Here is a 16,118-nt window from a genome sequence, read left to right as displayed (position 1 = left end):
TAGCAAAATGCGTGCGGTTTCTTTCATTTTCTTTGATTTGCAACACCTTTTACTGTATTACTTGGGTATATACACACATAAAAATTATTTAAAGAACTTTCAAGTGCGAGTTGGACTCATTCATTCAAGTGTTTCGTACTTTTCAAGTGTTTCGTACTTTTTTTTCCTGTTAAAAAGTATTTAATAAAAAGTTGCATAGTAATTATATCTTGTACGATGGTACGGAACCCTTTGTGTGCGAGTCGGACTGGCATTTGACCGGTTTTTCTCTGTATTAAATTAAAATAAATTCCGTATATATGAGCTTATTTATATGCGAAGGTAGATTGAAGGTTCCTAAAAACAGCAAATTTCTCAAAAACCATACAAGGTTAAAAAAATACATAGGGAGTAAAAGTTGTTTAGCGAGAAACCTTCTAGAATCCTCTCTTTTAAATATAAATGGTTTTATATGAAAATCCCATTTTTCTGGAAAATGGAAAAACGCATATACATACCTATATATGCTTTTTTTATCCCGGAAAAAAGAGAATTTCTTAAAAACTATTAGTCTCGTTTATCGGATACGTCCAGTAATCGAATCATTTTTCGATCGCCCGCACTTTCCACATCGCTCTCAATCAATCACTTAAAAAAAGATATTGTCTGGTTGTATATATATCTAATATGATTCTGTGTGTACAGTCATTTCATGCTGTGTGTACAGTCTCGCCATTTCAATGCTGTTTTTGTAACGCATTTATTTATAATGAATTTTTCCATATACAATGCGAGTAATAGGAACAAATCCAATAATCAAAACTATCCTGGTTTTTATTCCCGAGTCCCGATTATTGAGACTCTACTGTATATATATTTCTCAAAACTATTATATAAGAAGGTATCGTCGTAAGTTTTTAAATCTCTAGAACGAAACCAATTTTTCGAAATCAGATGAATTCAAGAATACTAATTTTTTGTAAGTTTGAGTAATTATCCGAAATCTGTCGTCAAAAAAATACACTGAAGCTTAAGACATTTTTAGATATACGGTTTTTTTAAAAATGTTCGCGTTAAAACTATAAAAGTAAATTTAATAACGGACTCTGAAAATGTGAAACTGTTCAATTATTCAAATTTTTTAGTTGAAAATGTAGCAAATCTATTCTTGATTACTGAGAGTTGCAACCTCGCCAATTGTCGATAATAATTCTTATTTATTAAAACAATAAGTGGACTCGTTTTCAGTAGTTCGAATTTATACCTTGTATTTACCATTTTTAAAGGCCAATAAAATTATTCAAATTAAAATCACATAAACCCCGCTAACTGGCGATAATAATTCTTACTAATTAAAACAGGGAGTGGACCCGATTTCAATAGTTAAAATTTAGATTACCTGGGTACTTATCAATAAAAATATTATTTTATGGATAATTTTCTTGGTTTGAAAAATCGAGCGCCGTATTTTATTTTAGGTAAAATTGTAAAGCACTTATAAAAAATTAAGGATGAGACAAATAGTACAATATTATTAAAGGTCTCCGAAAAATTAAAATTAACTTTTCTTTTTGAATTATGTTTTAAAAAATAGATAATTCGAGATATGAGACGACCATCTGGACCATATGGTAGTACGGTACGTGTAAAATTTCGTTTTGCACAAGTTTTAATAAATGCAATTGCACTATTGGCTATTTCTGGTGGATTAGCTGCATATTTTCGAGGTATTTAAAAATATGATCCATCATTTTATTTATTTTATAATATGTACAAAAAAATCTGCTTTAAGAAAAAACTTACAGGACCCTATACACGATCAAACAAATTTAGGGGAGAGTAGTCATAATTGTACCACTTTACTTGAAAGAACTGATGCTTCAATCTTATTTAATTTTTAAAAATTAAAATAAAAAATCAAATGATAGATAGCAAAAATTTTTTTGAGTGAATCCATATGAGACTGACACTACAATTGACCCAAAATGTGTTTTATTTGGCATTATATTATGAATACCAATATCAGTAGCGTAGCTCGCCTAGGAGGGGCCTTGTATCAAAATTAGTTAACAAACCTTCATTTAGGCCCTCTTCAGTTTTAAAAGGAGTTCTTTTAAAATAGGAACAGAGATAAATAGTAAACGTAAAATTGATATAAAATTTCCAGAATCAGAATCATGCCCTCTTAAAAGTATATTAAATGATGCTAAAGTAATTATAACTTTAATTATACGATGCAATACATCTTCCAAAATGTAATTTTACTATTGATTACATTTTTCTATAAAGTATCGATGGTATTTCCTTGTAATCAATTATTATAAGATAGGGATGAATTAATATGCTGCTGTGAGCTTTTATGGTCAAATATACATAGCGTAAAATTAGCCCGGAGGCCCCTTTTGATTGACACGGCTGATACGGCGATAGCTACGCCTCTGGCCAATATGTTAACGATTTTAGTTTTAGTAAAGTTTTAAGGTTGATTCTATATTTATCACTTTGTAGTAAAAAAAGTAGCTCATAAAACTTTATGATATATGATTTATTTAACCAAATATGACTGACACTACATGCAAAAGGAAGTGGGGTTCCAGAGTGTTTTTAAATTTCGAATATCTTCCTCTATGCAGGATTTATGACTTTAAATCTGGGGCCAAATGACATAAAACAAATTATTGGAAAATTGTGAAATAAAAAACCTTAGTATTTTAATATCAAATTAAAATAAATTGGACTGACACTACTGTCACTTTGAATTGCAAAATAGTTGTATTTTGAGTTATATTTTAAAAGTGACCTTAGAAATTAATATTACAGGACACAAGATGGGAACTTTAAAACCATTTTAAAGATATAAAAATGTACTAAAATGCTATTTTTGAGTACAATTAATAAGAATCAAATAGTTACTAATAATATTTAAAATAATTAAAGCTTTAACGTTCTTATAAACATAAATTATGAAATTTTAATGAAAAAATTTACGAAGAAAAAAATATTATTTACATACTTAGCGAAAAGTATTAGGTACAATGTTGGCATCATACTAAAGTACTGGTTAGGTACTAGCAAAAACGGGAATATTTTTTTCCCATTAATGGTATAGTTTCTCATGGAAGCACTCCGTTTATAATCTAATTTTATTAATATTTTCATTTTTTTATCAAAATGCATCAAAAATTATTATTTTTTATATCAATTTCATAGTCTCCTAAATGGTACTTCGATATTTTACGTAAAGACCTTCAAATAATTAATAAAATAAAGCTTAATACACAGTTAATCATAAAAGTTGTTTATTAAATAAAATTTCAAAAAAAAAATTAAAAACTCCAATGGTAGGTACCATTTAGGAAACTTGGTACGAATATTTTATGAAATTGATCTTATCAAATAATAAAATAGTCGCAGTTTTAAAAAAATGTAAAAAAGTTTAGAAAAATAGCAGTCAGGTAGTTCTAACAGCAAATTCTATTGTAACAAACTTAAGGAGGGTGACTTGCCAGTAATAGAAAAAATAAATTAGTTGATAATGATCCCAATTTTTAGTCATAGTTAACGAAACATATTATTATATCAAAAAATTTGGGTACCTTACCGATCAATTACGAGAGTAATTAATTCTAAATAACTACCTATAGTTCTAAATAACATAACCTCTTATGAGGATGGTTATGTTGTTTAGTGTATTTTTAATTAATTAATTACTCTCTTAATTGATGGGTTAAGTATCCAAATTTTAGTTGGATATAATAACATGTTTCGTTAATTATAACGTACTTAAAATTCTGATCATTATCTTATTAATAAATTTTTACTATTACTGGCGAGTCACCCTTCTTAACTGATTTTTTTACATTTTTACATTTTACATTTAACGGTCAAATAAAACTGAAATGTTTTGCTAGACTACCGATTTATCAATTGGGTCACGATCATCAGATTTTCCGTGAAAATCACCAGTTAGGAGAAAGTCGCGTGGTACTATTTAAGCATCGGTTAGCGTTGCCAACCCAAAATCTATCTGGGTGGTAGATATGATTTAAAAAGTTTATAGTTTCCAGTAAATTCTGCTTAAAATTTGGTAGATTTAATCATAGATTGAGTTACTTTAAGTACCTTTGAGCCAACTAAAGAAACTCAAAGTTAGAAAATCTATCAACTTTCTATTTTAAAGATACTCATAGTTGGTAGATCTATCTAAAAGTTTGTAGAGTTGGCAACGCTGGCTAGGTACGCAATTGACAACTACTCTCCCCTTTGAGAATACTATAAACTAAAATAAAGTTTGCTTAATCACAGCAATCACCGTTCAAATCACTTGTCAAACGCGAAAAATAGCGCAAACAAGATTGTTGTGTGTAAATTGTTTGATCGTACGTGTATGGGTGCTGATAAGCCATTCGCACATTATCAGAAATTCTTAGAAGAAAATATTTGAAAGAAAATTCGTCTTAAAGAAAATTTTAAAAGAAATTCTTACAACAAATATCTTGCTGGTTCATCAAGATTCGAACGTCTTACAAATGTATTCAAAACGTATTAAATATTTCATATAGCATTGTGATATTGAAAATTTCATATATAGCAATAATTGAAAGAAATATTTTAGTAAATCCTGACGAAAATTGTATATTCTACTTTTTATAGAAACGTGCTCTGATCACGGGGAAAATAATTCAAAAGTGATTCAAATTTATAGACATTTATAATTTTTTTAGTAAAAATGCTCGTGAAGTAAACATTACAAAAAAAAACACAGGGGAGCCAACGATGCTAAATGTAACTCGAGCATCGCCGAGACCTATTGAATAGGGTATTCTACTATGTTTGAAAAAGTACTTCAAAATGTTGATTTTCCTAATAAAAAGCCACCAAAAAAAATATTTACGCTTTCTTGTCATAAAATTAAATTAAATTTTAAACCATTTTTATTCTCCCATAAATGCTCTCAGCCATTTTGGTGATGTAATATTGGTAAAAACAACAGTCTTGTATGTAATTATTATATGCATAAATAAAGTTGATGATAACAAATACAATTACTATGAAAGCCATCAACAAATTAGTAATTAATGCATTTTATTTTTGCCTATATGATGTCACATCATGGCGGCTGATGTTTTACGTAACGGATATACATATAGTTTGCTTTTTTGACTCAAAATCAGAATATTTAAGTATATTTCTACAAGAATTTTATTTATGTATCAACTTTTAATTTTTATTCAAAGTTTATTTTTCACTACCGAAAGTAGGTACCCTATTTTGTATCTGAGATGATTTTGTACCTGAAATGACAGTCCCATGAAGTAACTCGAGCGCGTCAGATATTGTAAATGTAATATTTCCCGTATCTCTGATAACGGAAATATATTAATCTGACGATTTGGGTGGTAGGGACCATGTTGAAGGGTTAAAAATGGAAGAAGAAAAAAGTAATTCGACCGCGTCAGATTTTCATAGGGGGCGTTTGGTGGACTCCGTTGGAGTTCCCGTACCTTAGGCTAACGAGTTGGAAGTGACATAAGCTCAAGGAGGATTTTTGGAAATGCAAAAAAAATCGACCTGTTTAGTAGCTAACTCGAGAATGTCAGATTTTCATACTGGAGGTTGAACTTGATGCCCTGGTCATGCTTTACCTTAATCTGATAAAATTTTTGCGGGGTTTTGACGGGTTTTGATAGGTTTAATTCACCTATATATTGCGTACTCAAAAAAATGTTCGTTATAAAACTATAAACAATTTGTTTGAAACAAAACCTGTCTGTCTGTCTGTCTGTCTGTAAACACGATTACTCAAAAACGAAAAGAGATATAGAGCTCAAATCTTTATAGCGTACTCAAAAAATATATTCCTTATAAAAAAATAAACAACTTTTGTTTGAAACATTTTTTCGCAAACATTACTGTAAATCCGTGAGGGTGCAAATTAGATAAGAACAATTATAGTAAGTATACATGTTTCGTATACATTTTTATTGCGATGCAAACTGGAGAAGTGAAAAGAAAGATACTCTTATTACTTTGTGTGTAAGAGTGGCTATCTTTCTTTATTTACATCTCGTAAAAATCGTCAAAAAATTGCGTAATCAATACTGGCTATACATGGTATTTCAACAATTGTTTCAATCAATTGTTTGTTTTCACTTCTTTTTTACTAATCTGATGGTCTGCCTGACGCACTCGAGCTATTCCCCAAATCCTCTCCTGAGCTCCTCTAATATTAATAAAAAGTATTTCAAATTGCATTTTCGATACAAATTTGGTCTCAATTTTGCATTTTTCGTTTACTATTTCAAAAAATATTATATGTGAATTTGACGCTTTTCTGGGAAAAAAAAATTGAAAATACGTATTCTAGACGTTTACGTTTACAAACAACGTTTTTCCGGATTAAATTAAACAACGGTAGAGAGATAATCAAGAAAAACTATAAGTACAGTCAAGCCTGGGTAAGTGAGAAAACTCTATAAGTGAGAGTAATAGCCAGGACCCGTCATGTTAAGCTCCCAAAACCTCTATTAGCCAGAAACAGAAACTTCTGTAAGAGAGAGTCGTTTTTCCCGCATGTACCTCCGTAAGTGAGACTGCTACTTGTCTATACTTCTATAAGCGACATGACAGTCGAGCTTTATTTATTTATATTATTTAGGAGGAACTATAGCTACAATAAAAATACATACATTCATAAAAGACTTGATATTGCTGCGTACCTCTATAACAGAGAAACGCTACCCATGTACCTGCATCACCGAGAAACTCGGGTTACTGAGAAATCTCTATAAGCGAGAATGAGATTGTGCTCCCTTAAACTCTCGCTTATCCAAGTTTGACTGTATATATGTTAGTTTTTTCGAAAAAGTAACAGAAAATCTACAAACCTAATACCATGATCATATGGAAAATTCAATTTTAATACCTTTTTTTATAAATGACTATTTTACAAATTTTTCTAAACATGTTTAGAATTTTATCCCCTTGATCAGAGCATGCTTTTAGAAGTACGAAAATAATTGGATCTGCGTTTATTGTAGTAGAATTTCTGATAATGTGCGAATAACGAACCATACCTAAGAAAACTGCATTTTATTTAATTTTGATATTATCATAAAAGGGGCTTCCACTTAAAATGATAAAACTTTAAAATTAAATTAATCAACATGTGTACAATACACTGGCGTAGCTCGCCTTGGAGGGGCCCTGTATCAAAATTATTTGAGTCGGGGGGGGGGGGGGAAATGAAGGGCGAAGATTTCTCACAAAAGCAACAAAATTGTTGCATTAAATTAAAATGAATATTTATTGATTATAAGTTATCACTTCCTCCTAGAAATTGAGCTAGCCAAACAATTCAAATTAAATATACACTTTTCGGCAAATTGATTTATTGAATCATGTATAACTGAAGACGATTTCAGTTTTTCTAAAATGCTTACGTAAGTAATGAATGATCCCTTAAGTAACATTGTGGATTACATTTTACTAATTTTTGCTTGCATACGTAAAAGACCTCTGTAGCTCGGGGGCCCCGTATCATTGATACGGCTGATTGATACGGCGGTAACTATTTCCCTGGTACAATATATCATGAACAATTGTGTTTTATTTGTAAATAATGTTCAATGACAATTGGGATTTTGGAAAAAAAATGTTTTCCCTTTTTTTTGACAAAAATGGAAAGATTATATATAAGTTTTATAAAAAAAATGGTCATGAAAATTATAGACAGTTTTAGAAGAACTTTGCAAAAAAAGAAACGAAAACGCCCGACAAAAAAAAATTTCGTAAAAGATCGTGTAACGTCATAATGTTAATTAATAATTGTATACAGTGTATACAAATCTCTTAACATTATTACGTCACAGCAATGTTTTGCGAACTTTTTTTTGTCTGGTGTTTCATTATGTTTCTCTTTTTAAATGTTCTTTTAAAACTGCCTGTTACTTTAAAATAGGGTATTCTACTATATTTGAAAAAGTACTTCAAAATGTTGATTTTGCGAATAAAAATCCACCAAAAATTTGTTTCAAAAAAATGCACACGCTTTCTTGCCAAAAACTTAAATTAAATTTTAAACATTTTTTAAACTGTCAAAAACGCGGGCATCCAATTTGATAACGTAATATGGGTATCATTATACGAAATAACACAAATAAGTTTGACAGATATATTCATAGACAACTAATTATAATAAATATAAATATTCATTATCTATGGATATATTATACCCAGCTGTCTACACTGAACTAACTGATGGTCTATGGTTCATACCGATATGATATCACACCAACGCTTGCCCGCGTTTTAGGCCACGTGATATACAATTTAAAAATTACGATTTTTTTTTTAATATTTTAAAAGAAAAATGTGCTTTTATTACTCGAAATCAGAATATTTAAGTATATTTTTACATAAATATTAACTTTTTTCAAATTCTAAATATATTTTTCACTACCGAAAGTACCCTATTATCATGAAAAAATAAAAACAGTTTTGTTATGAAACTTACATATGTTCTTTCCATTTTTGTCAAAATAAAATTTGGTTCAAAATCCCAGTTCTAAATGTAATGACATCACGTAATTTTACCGATTCACTCTCTTACGTTATTTGATTGGTGATATCTCAGATACACAAGTTGTTGAATTTTAAAGTTCTTTCACTCTTAATGGTAAACCCACTAATCTGTATTATGATTGTAAGTCTATGATTAAACTAGCAGTATATTTATTGACTAGATATATGATAAAATCATTGTTGTATGAATGTTTGATGTTTGTATTTATCCTTATTACATTTATTTTTCTACTAACTTACATTTCCTATTCTAGTAAATGTATATAGGCATTATTAAATACATATATGTATAAACATTTGCATAGATTACATTTTTATATAGCGATATTATATAGGTTTTTGCTTGGTAACGATAAATAACGATGTTTCTCGTTTACAAAAATACAATACAATATCCAATATAATACTTTTTTTTGGCTTTTTTTCTTTTTTAAATATTTTTACATAAAAATACTAGATTGAAAAATAACGATACAATAGTACTTAAAAGTACTTTTTCAATTTGATTTAAGTTTTCATTTTTCTTCTATTCAAGATTAAAAAGAATTATTGGATTTCGGAAACCTTGTATTAGAAATCGAATTGTTCTAATTTTATCCAACCATTTCCTAAATCCGATTTTAGCTATTACCCAATAATTAATTCATCGAATTCCGAGATAAAATTATTTTTACGATTTAAAAAAAAAAAAGATTTATAAAAATTTCAAAAAATCGAGAGAAATATTTTCTTTCTGATTTAAATAGAACACTGTTTTTAAAAGGTATTTTCATCCAAAAATTACCAAAATTGGGTTTGTTTAACGATTATACAAATATCGCATATCTCAGGAACTGTCCACCCAGTCATCAAATGAACTCGATTTTCTGGGTCTTCTGGGATCTTCTGGGTTTGTATTTTCTGGGTCAAAATTATTTATGAACTGAGTTTCATAAAATTCCGAAACAAAAATAATTTTGCGATTTTTACGATTATTTTCAAAGGATAGTCTTTCTGATTTCAATAGAACACAGCTTATAAAGTAATTTTTCCTTAGAATTAATATCTTTATTAATTTCCTTAATTAATATCTTTTTACTTAGAATTAATTAATAAAAGTACAAATTCAGTGAGAGAAATTCAAATTCCTAAAACGGAAATTCAAATTTTAAAACGGACGTTACTTCATAGTATGTGGCTTGTCAGATTTGTTGGCATACTGTATGATATTAATTACTTATATTTTGTATTGTATTACATTGGGTTATATTATTATACAGTTTTTTATTAGAAAACTTTATGATAACGAGTGTAAATTTTTTGGAGTAAATTCATTTTTTTAAAGTGTAAATTATACAAGTTTAGTCCCAAGTTTGTAACGCTTAAAAATATTGACACTATGAACAAAATTTTGGTATAGGTGTTCACAAAATCACGTAATTAGCCCATTTCCGGTTGTCTATCTGTCTGTCGTGTGTCTGTCGTCTGTCTGTCCGTCTGTCATCACGATTACTCAAAACGAACAGAGATATCAAGAAATTTTTAAATCGTGCTAAGGACGTTAAAAGTGAGGTCGAGTCGAATTGGTTCTTGAGTCTGTAAGACCCATCTTGTAAACCGTTAGAGATAGAACAAAAGTTTAAATGTAAAAAATGTTTCTTCTAAAAAATAAATAACTTTTGTTTAAAATATTTTTTCGTAAACATCACTGTTGTATAGAATTGTATAGTATGTATTATATGGGAATATCGGTATGTGTGACATGTTTGTATGTGTAATGTGACAGTGTAATCAACACTGTCTATACATGTAATTTCAACAATTAACTCAGTCATTTGCTTGTTTTCACTTGTATTTTCTACTATGTTATAACGGTGTAAACAATGAATTAAAAATATAAAAAAAAATACATGAATATTCCCTATTACTAATACTAATTCAATACTTGAAAACGGAAATTTGAAAACAATGGTGTGAAAATTATGCTGATTTTTCCTACCCCCTACTAAAATATACAATATTACCGTTTTAAATAAAATTAACATTCGATAAAAAGTTTCGAGTACAATTTTCCACCCAATTGCAACAAACCACAAAATGTAAATGTTTTAATAATTGCCTATATTGATAATAATTAATAATGCAGTTTCCTATTATATTTAAATTATCCATTATAATTAAATTGTAAATTAATACAGTTAAACCTAGATAAGTGATCAACTAATGAAAAAGTTTATCTAGTTTCGTAGTTTTTTACCATCGAAAATCTAGTAAAATAAATGAATCTCGATTTTATACTTTTTTTAGTTATTTACTTAATTAATAATAAAAATCCTATATCTTTGTCGAGACAACTTTGGTATATCACGAAAACAAAATTTTAAATCCCTTATCGAGGTTCTACTGCATATAGGTATAAACAAATTATTATTATAAAATTGTAAATTAATAGATAATATTTATAGTACAGTAAACGAACGAAAAGTTTTGAAGTAAGTCGGATATTTTGGTACTTTATTAAATGCAACAATAATCTCGTAAAATAAAATTGAACTCTTCGAAATTCATATTTTCTTGTGAATAATAAAATAAATTTAACACACAATTAACCATAAATTTACTTAATTGGGTGATTCCATATGTGACTGACCCTACAATTGACCCAAAATGATTTTATTTTGCGTCATATTAAGTTAACGGTTTTAGTTTTAGTACAGTTTTATGGTTGATTTTACATTTATCCCTCTGCAGTAAAAAATGTGCTAATAAAACTTACGATATTTGATTTATTTAACAAATTACAATTGTCACTGACACTGCAAAAGTCACGTTCGAAAGTATTTTTAAACTTTGAAAATCTTCCGCTGGATTTATGGCTTTTAATTGTATCTGGAGTCAAATTACATAAAACAAATTATTTGAAAATGGTAAAATAAAAAACATTATTATTTTAGAATCAAGTTTATTAGAAAAACAAATCGTGACTGACACTACCGTCACTTTGGATTGTAAAATAGTTGTATTTTGAGTTGTATTTTCAAGAAACTTTAGAAATTAATATTATAGGACACGAGATAGGAACCATGGAGGTTATAAAGAAGGAGAACGATCGCTATAGAAAATATTGTCCCCAAAATATGGACAAAATACGTGAGGCGCTGGAATCGCTAAGTTGTCTCATTAAAAGCGGGCTGTTGTGCGCTAACTTCAAATGATCTATCAACGTTTAATATACGTGTATATAATATCATTCAAAGGAAAAAAAAGCAAATAATGAAATTATTATTAATTATTATTATTATTTACTAATGAATAAATTATAAATTATCAATTCTACTTTATAAATTTATCTATACTACTTTATAAATTTGAATGGTACTAACTTCATCTACTTGTACTCATAAACAGCTAACTTCGCAGATACTACTTACCGACGACAGCGCGGCTGGTGGCTGAAATATGAACTATAAATTCTACAAATTTTCAGAGACAGACGCGCTGCGCTAATGCTTTAACGCGTAGCGATCGTTCTCCTTCTTTATAACGTCCATGATAGGAACTTGAAAACCACAAGATATAAAAATGTACTAACAGGTTATTTTTGAGTAAGTACAAAAGCCGGAATATTTTTTTCCAATCATGGTACACTTTTTCATGAAATCACCCAAGTATTCTTTGATAAAACATGATACAATTAATTTAAAAAATAAAATCAAGATAAACCTTTATAATTGATTAAACATACTGTATGAAATTTTAGTGTTTTTTACATAAAGGACCAAAATACTTCACTCTCGCCAAAATTTTCCATATTTTGCTACATTTCTGACTTTCGTTTACTGTTGTATGTAATAAAAGATAATTGTTTTATAAATTAGCGTATCCCAGCTCGATTCAAGTGATCACAACAAATGTATCTAAACATCAGAATCCAGAGGAACAAACTGGAAACAATGGTGTATCATCCCATAATCCAGCACCTGGCATATGTCTACCAGTGATTGTAAATTTTTGTTTAAACCACAAAGTACCGTATAATTTTACGGTGTTTCCCAATTATATGGGACATTTTAGTCAACGTGATGCCCAACAGGTTGTGTATTTTATCCCTCTTACATTTATATCTATGATTATATCATACAGAATGGGACATAAGTACATATACAGTTTTAATCATAGAAGTAATAACATAGAACCGTAATGTGAGAGAGGCTTAAAAAAGGTACGCGTATAGCTGTCTTCGTCTGTCTTACATCACCTCTATTAAATACACAGACATGCTCGTGTTTATACAATAATTCAAAATAGTAATGTAGCGCTTTGTCAGGCTGAGAGACAAAGAGGGAAGACGATCCCTTTTTTCGGTCTCTTTTTTAACGATCAATAATTCACTTTTTGTGTTTCCTATGCTTTTAGGCCTCTATGTTATATATAACCTCTTTGATTTTAATGTTATTTACAATCAAAACCGGCTATAGCGACAGTAATGGAAATTCAATATGGCGACCACCAGACGCCATATTTTGAAAAAAAATGTATGCGTGTTCTTCAATGGGATAATGAATTATTTAATCTTGGAATTATATCGAATAGTATAATTGCAACTGTATATCTACCTATGCCTCACTCTGTATGTGCTTGTGTTTGCATGATTGTGTTTTTACTCTATTGAAATAGCAAAATGAATTTATTTGATTTTAGGTTTGTGATTTTTTACTCATTATTTACAGCAAAGGGTGTTTTTGGTATCCAGTGTCGAATTTTAGCGATTAATAAAGGAGCAATTGCTTCCAAAACCCCTCAGAAGTCCATTTCACGGCCTCCCCTAACAAAATCAGTGCTTTTTCAATTATTTGGAGGTTTTTCCCAGGGGAAATACCGTTTTTGTCTTTTCATGGGGGTCCTTTTCCTAAAAACTGCATATGAAATATATCAAAGTATATAAAGTTTCGTTTGTAACGCTTAGATATATTGATGCTAGAAACCAAATTTTGATATAGGTATTCGTAAAATTAACCTAATTAGTCCATTTCCTTTTGTCTCTCCATCAACACAATTTAATAAACGAAAAGATACATCGAGCTGAAACTTGTTTATATCGTGATCAGGACATAAGAAGTGAGTTTAAGTTTAAAAATCCATTTGGTCTTGGATTTATAGGACCCATCTTGTAAGCCATAGGAGACAGAACAAAAATGTCAGTGTAAAAAATGTTTCTCATAAATAATTAAACTTTCTTTTCCCTGGAGGGTCTAAATAAGGGCAAAAATTTAGTTTCCTTTCTCTCAAAAACTATAAAATATGGTGAGTTGAAATTTTTTGGGTACCTTCATTGATTTTAATTTCATACTAAAACCATTCGACAATATTAAGAGGGTTACAGGGGTCACTTGTGAATCTCTAGAGGAGGGCATCTGTATAAAAAGTGGTACAACATTGTCGAAAATGTGTTAATTTAACATTTTCTATTCGGAAAATATGTTATAATTCAAATTGTTAATGATTAATTAAAGTTAAAGGGAGATAGGGACATCTAACCCTATCTACCCCCTTTGGTGACGCCCATGTCTCGAGTTTTTTTCAATATATTATTTGTTTGATAAAGCTACGAGTCCAATGTACTGTTTAAACTCAGGGTAGTTCAATATTTATTGAACAGTAAAGTTAATATCCATTAATTTTTTTTTATTTTGCTGATTTCATTTACGCATATATTTTGACGTGTGTTTTTGTTTGTTGATGTGTTTTATCTGTAAATTGAATAGAATTAATTTTTTATCATATCATAATATTTATTATGTGAATAAATCAATATTTATTTGAGAAAAATCAAATATGAATTTAAAAAAATAAATATAATGAATAAATATTTTTGTTTGATCTCCTTTTAATAAACAATCAACAGGGTTGGATTCAGGTCAATAGCTTTTAATGGTGATTTTAATTGAGTTTCTTTAATTTTTTTTTTTTTTCAACACACAAAAAGAAAAAAGAAATTGTCTTATATAATTATTATCCATTATATAATTTTATTAATCGATTGTTAAGTATTATCCATTAGGTATAAAAAATGATAGCAGCCAAATGGCTGCCTCAGGACCTTCTGCGGCAGTTTATTCGTTCGAGGTAATTTTCTGTGATTTTTCCATGTTTCGGAGGCTAATTTTAAAGCCAAAAACCCGCCTCTAGACTTTTTGCAGCAGTTTATTCGTTCGAAGTAATTTTCTGTAATTTTTCCATGTTTCGGGGGCTAATTTTGAAGCCCAAAACCAGCCTAAAACTAGCGAATGTGCAAGAACAGGCCCGAAAATTTCCTATTTCCAAAAAGTTTATATTTTTGACTTACACTTTTACTCTGGTGATGAGAGAAATTCTCACAATTTCTGAAGGACTTAAAAAAATATATTTAAAAAACTGTAGGTAGGTTGAAAAATTCTGAAAAATTTATAATTCAAAAATAGATAGAAATTATGTTGTACATAGAAAAGTTTCAGGCAAGTGCTGACGGTTGCTAACGGTTTAAATTAGCTGAGTGTTATGTTCCAGGTGACTTTTATTTAATTTTGTTATAATATCTTATGTAATAAAATTTTCAATAATAGATAAATAACATGATTGATTTTATATTATAATAGAAAATCCATTAAAATATTTTCCCCATATATTTGCCACCATCTGTGAAAATCTTCTTAATGTAAAAACATGAACGGATGCAGAAACATGAGACCAAACAATAAAAAAGATTAGTTATTTTATTATTATTATTATTATTATTATTATTATGATTTGTAAAATATGATAATGCTTAATACAATAATCGTTTTTCTATTACTATAGTAACTATTATATCTTTTATGTAATAATGATTGCATATATTATTATAATATGATATCAGATATAAAAAAAATTTAGGTTACTACAGATGAAAATTGTTTTTTGTTCGAATGATTTTAAATTCTTGGTACTTTTTAACAAGCTTTTATTCAGCTTGACTCGTATTTTCATGGCCGAAGACTTTTCTTTCAGAGATCCTAGAAAATTTTATTTTCGCGATAATTTAAATTAAAAAGTTTCCATTAGGAATCCACCAAATTACTCAAATCTACCCCTGTGATTCCTTTTATAAAACTCTACATATAACGTACGCTCACCTCTCCCCTTCGACATTCGATACAGGGTATAAGTCTACAGTGCGTCGCATTTAAGATGAAGACACCCCCATATTTTCGTTATTCATATGAATATCGATTTTAAATATTGCACAGTAATGGGGTGATGGATCACATTTTTTAAGATACTTAACCGAAATCACAACTTTAAACTCAGTTTACTATAAATTGACAAATAGGGCCGATTCTTAAAATTTTGCCTAGCGTCAGAGATGGTTAGAGATATCGAAAAAAAAAGAAACTATTAGAAAAAGTTGCTTAGAATATTTTATTTTCATAACAAAATTCGCATATTTAATACTATTTTTGAAAAAGTACTTCAAAATGTGGATTTTGCTAATAAAAATCCACCAAAAATTTATTTCGGAAAAATGCACACGCTTTCTTGCCAAAAGCTTAAATTAAATT

At 29.0% G+C, this 16,118-nt stretch overlaps 1 protein-coding gene across 1 annotated transcript in view; it reads left to right on the top strand.

The window, feature by feature from the left end:
* The window catches only part of LOC123303014 (atrial natriuretic peptide-converting enzyme-like), a 49,272-nt gene that overhangs the window by 15,304 nt on the left and 17,850 nt on the right, over positions 1 to 16,118 (top strand). Inside the window, exons 7-8 of the mRNA XM_044886108.1 lie at positions 1,574 to 1,706; positions 12,420 to 12,634. Of these exons, the coding sequence (XP_044742043.1) occupies positions 1,574 to 1,706; positions 12,420 to 12,634 (348 nt within the window). The remainder of the gene's footprint in view (positions 1 to 1,573; positions 1,707 to 12,419; positions 12,635 to 16,118) is intronic.

This window comes from Chrysoperla carnea, chromosome X (assembly GCF_905475395.1).
Source record: "Chrysoperla carnea chromosome X, inChrCarn1.1, whole genome shotgun sequence".
NCBI classification, from domain to species: Eukaryota; Metazoa; Arthropoda; class Insecta; order Neuroptera; family Chrysopidae; genus Chrysoperla; species Chrysoperla carnea.
The sequence above is the reverse complement of the archived record's forward strand: the minus strand, read 5'-3'. Positions and strand labels throughout refer to the sequence as shown.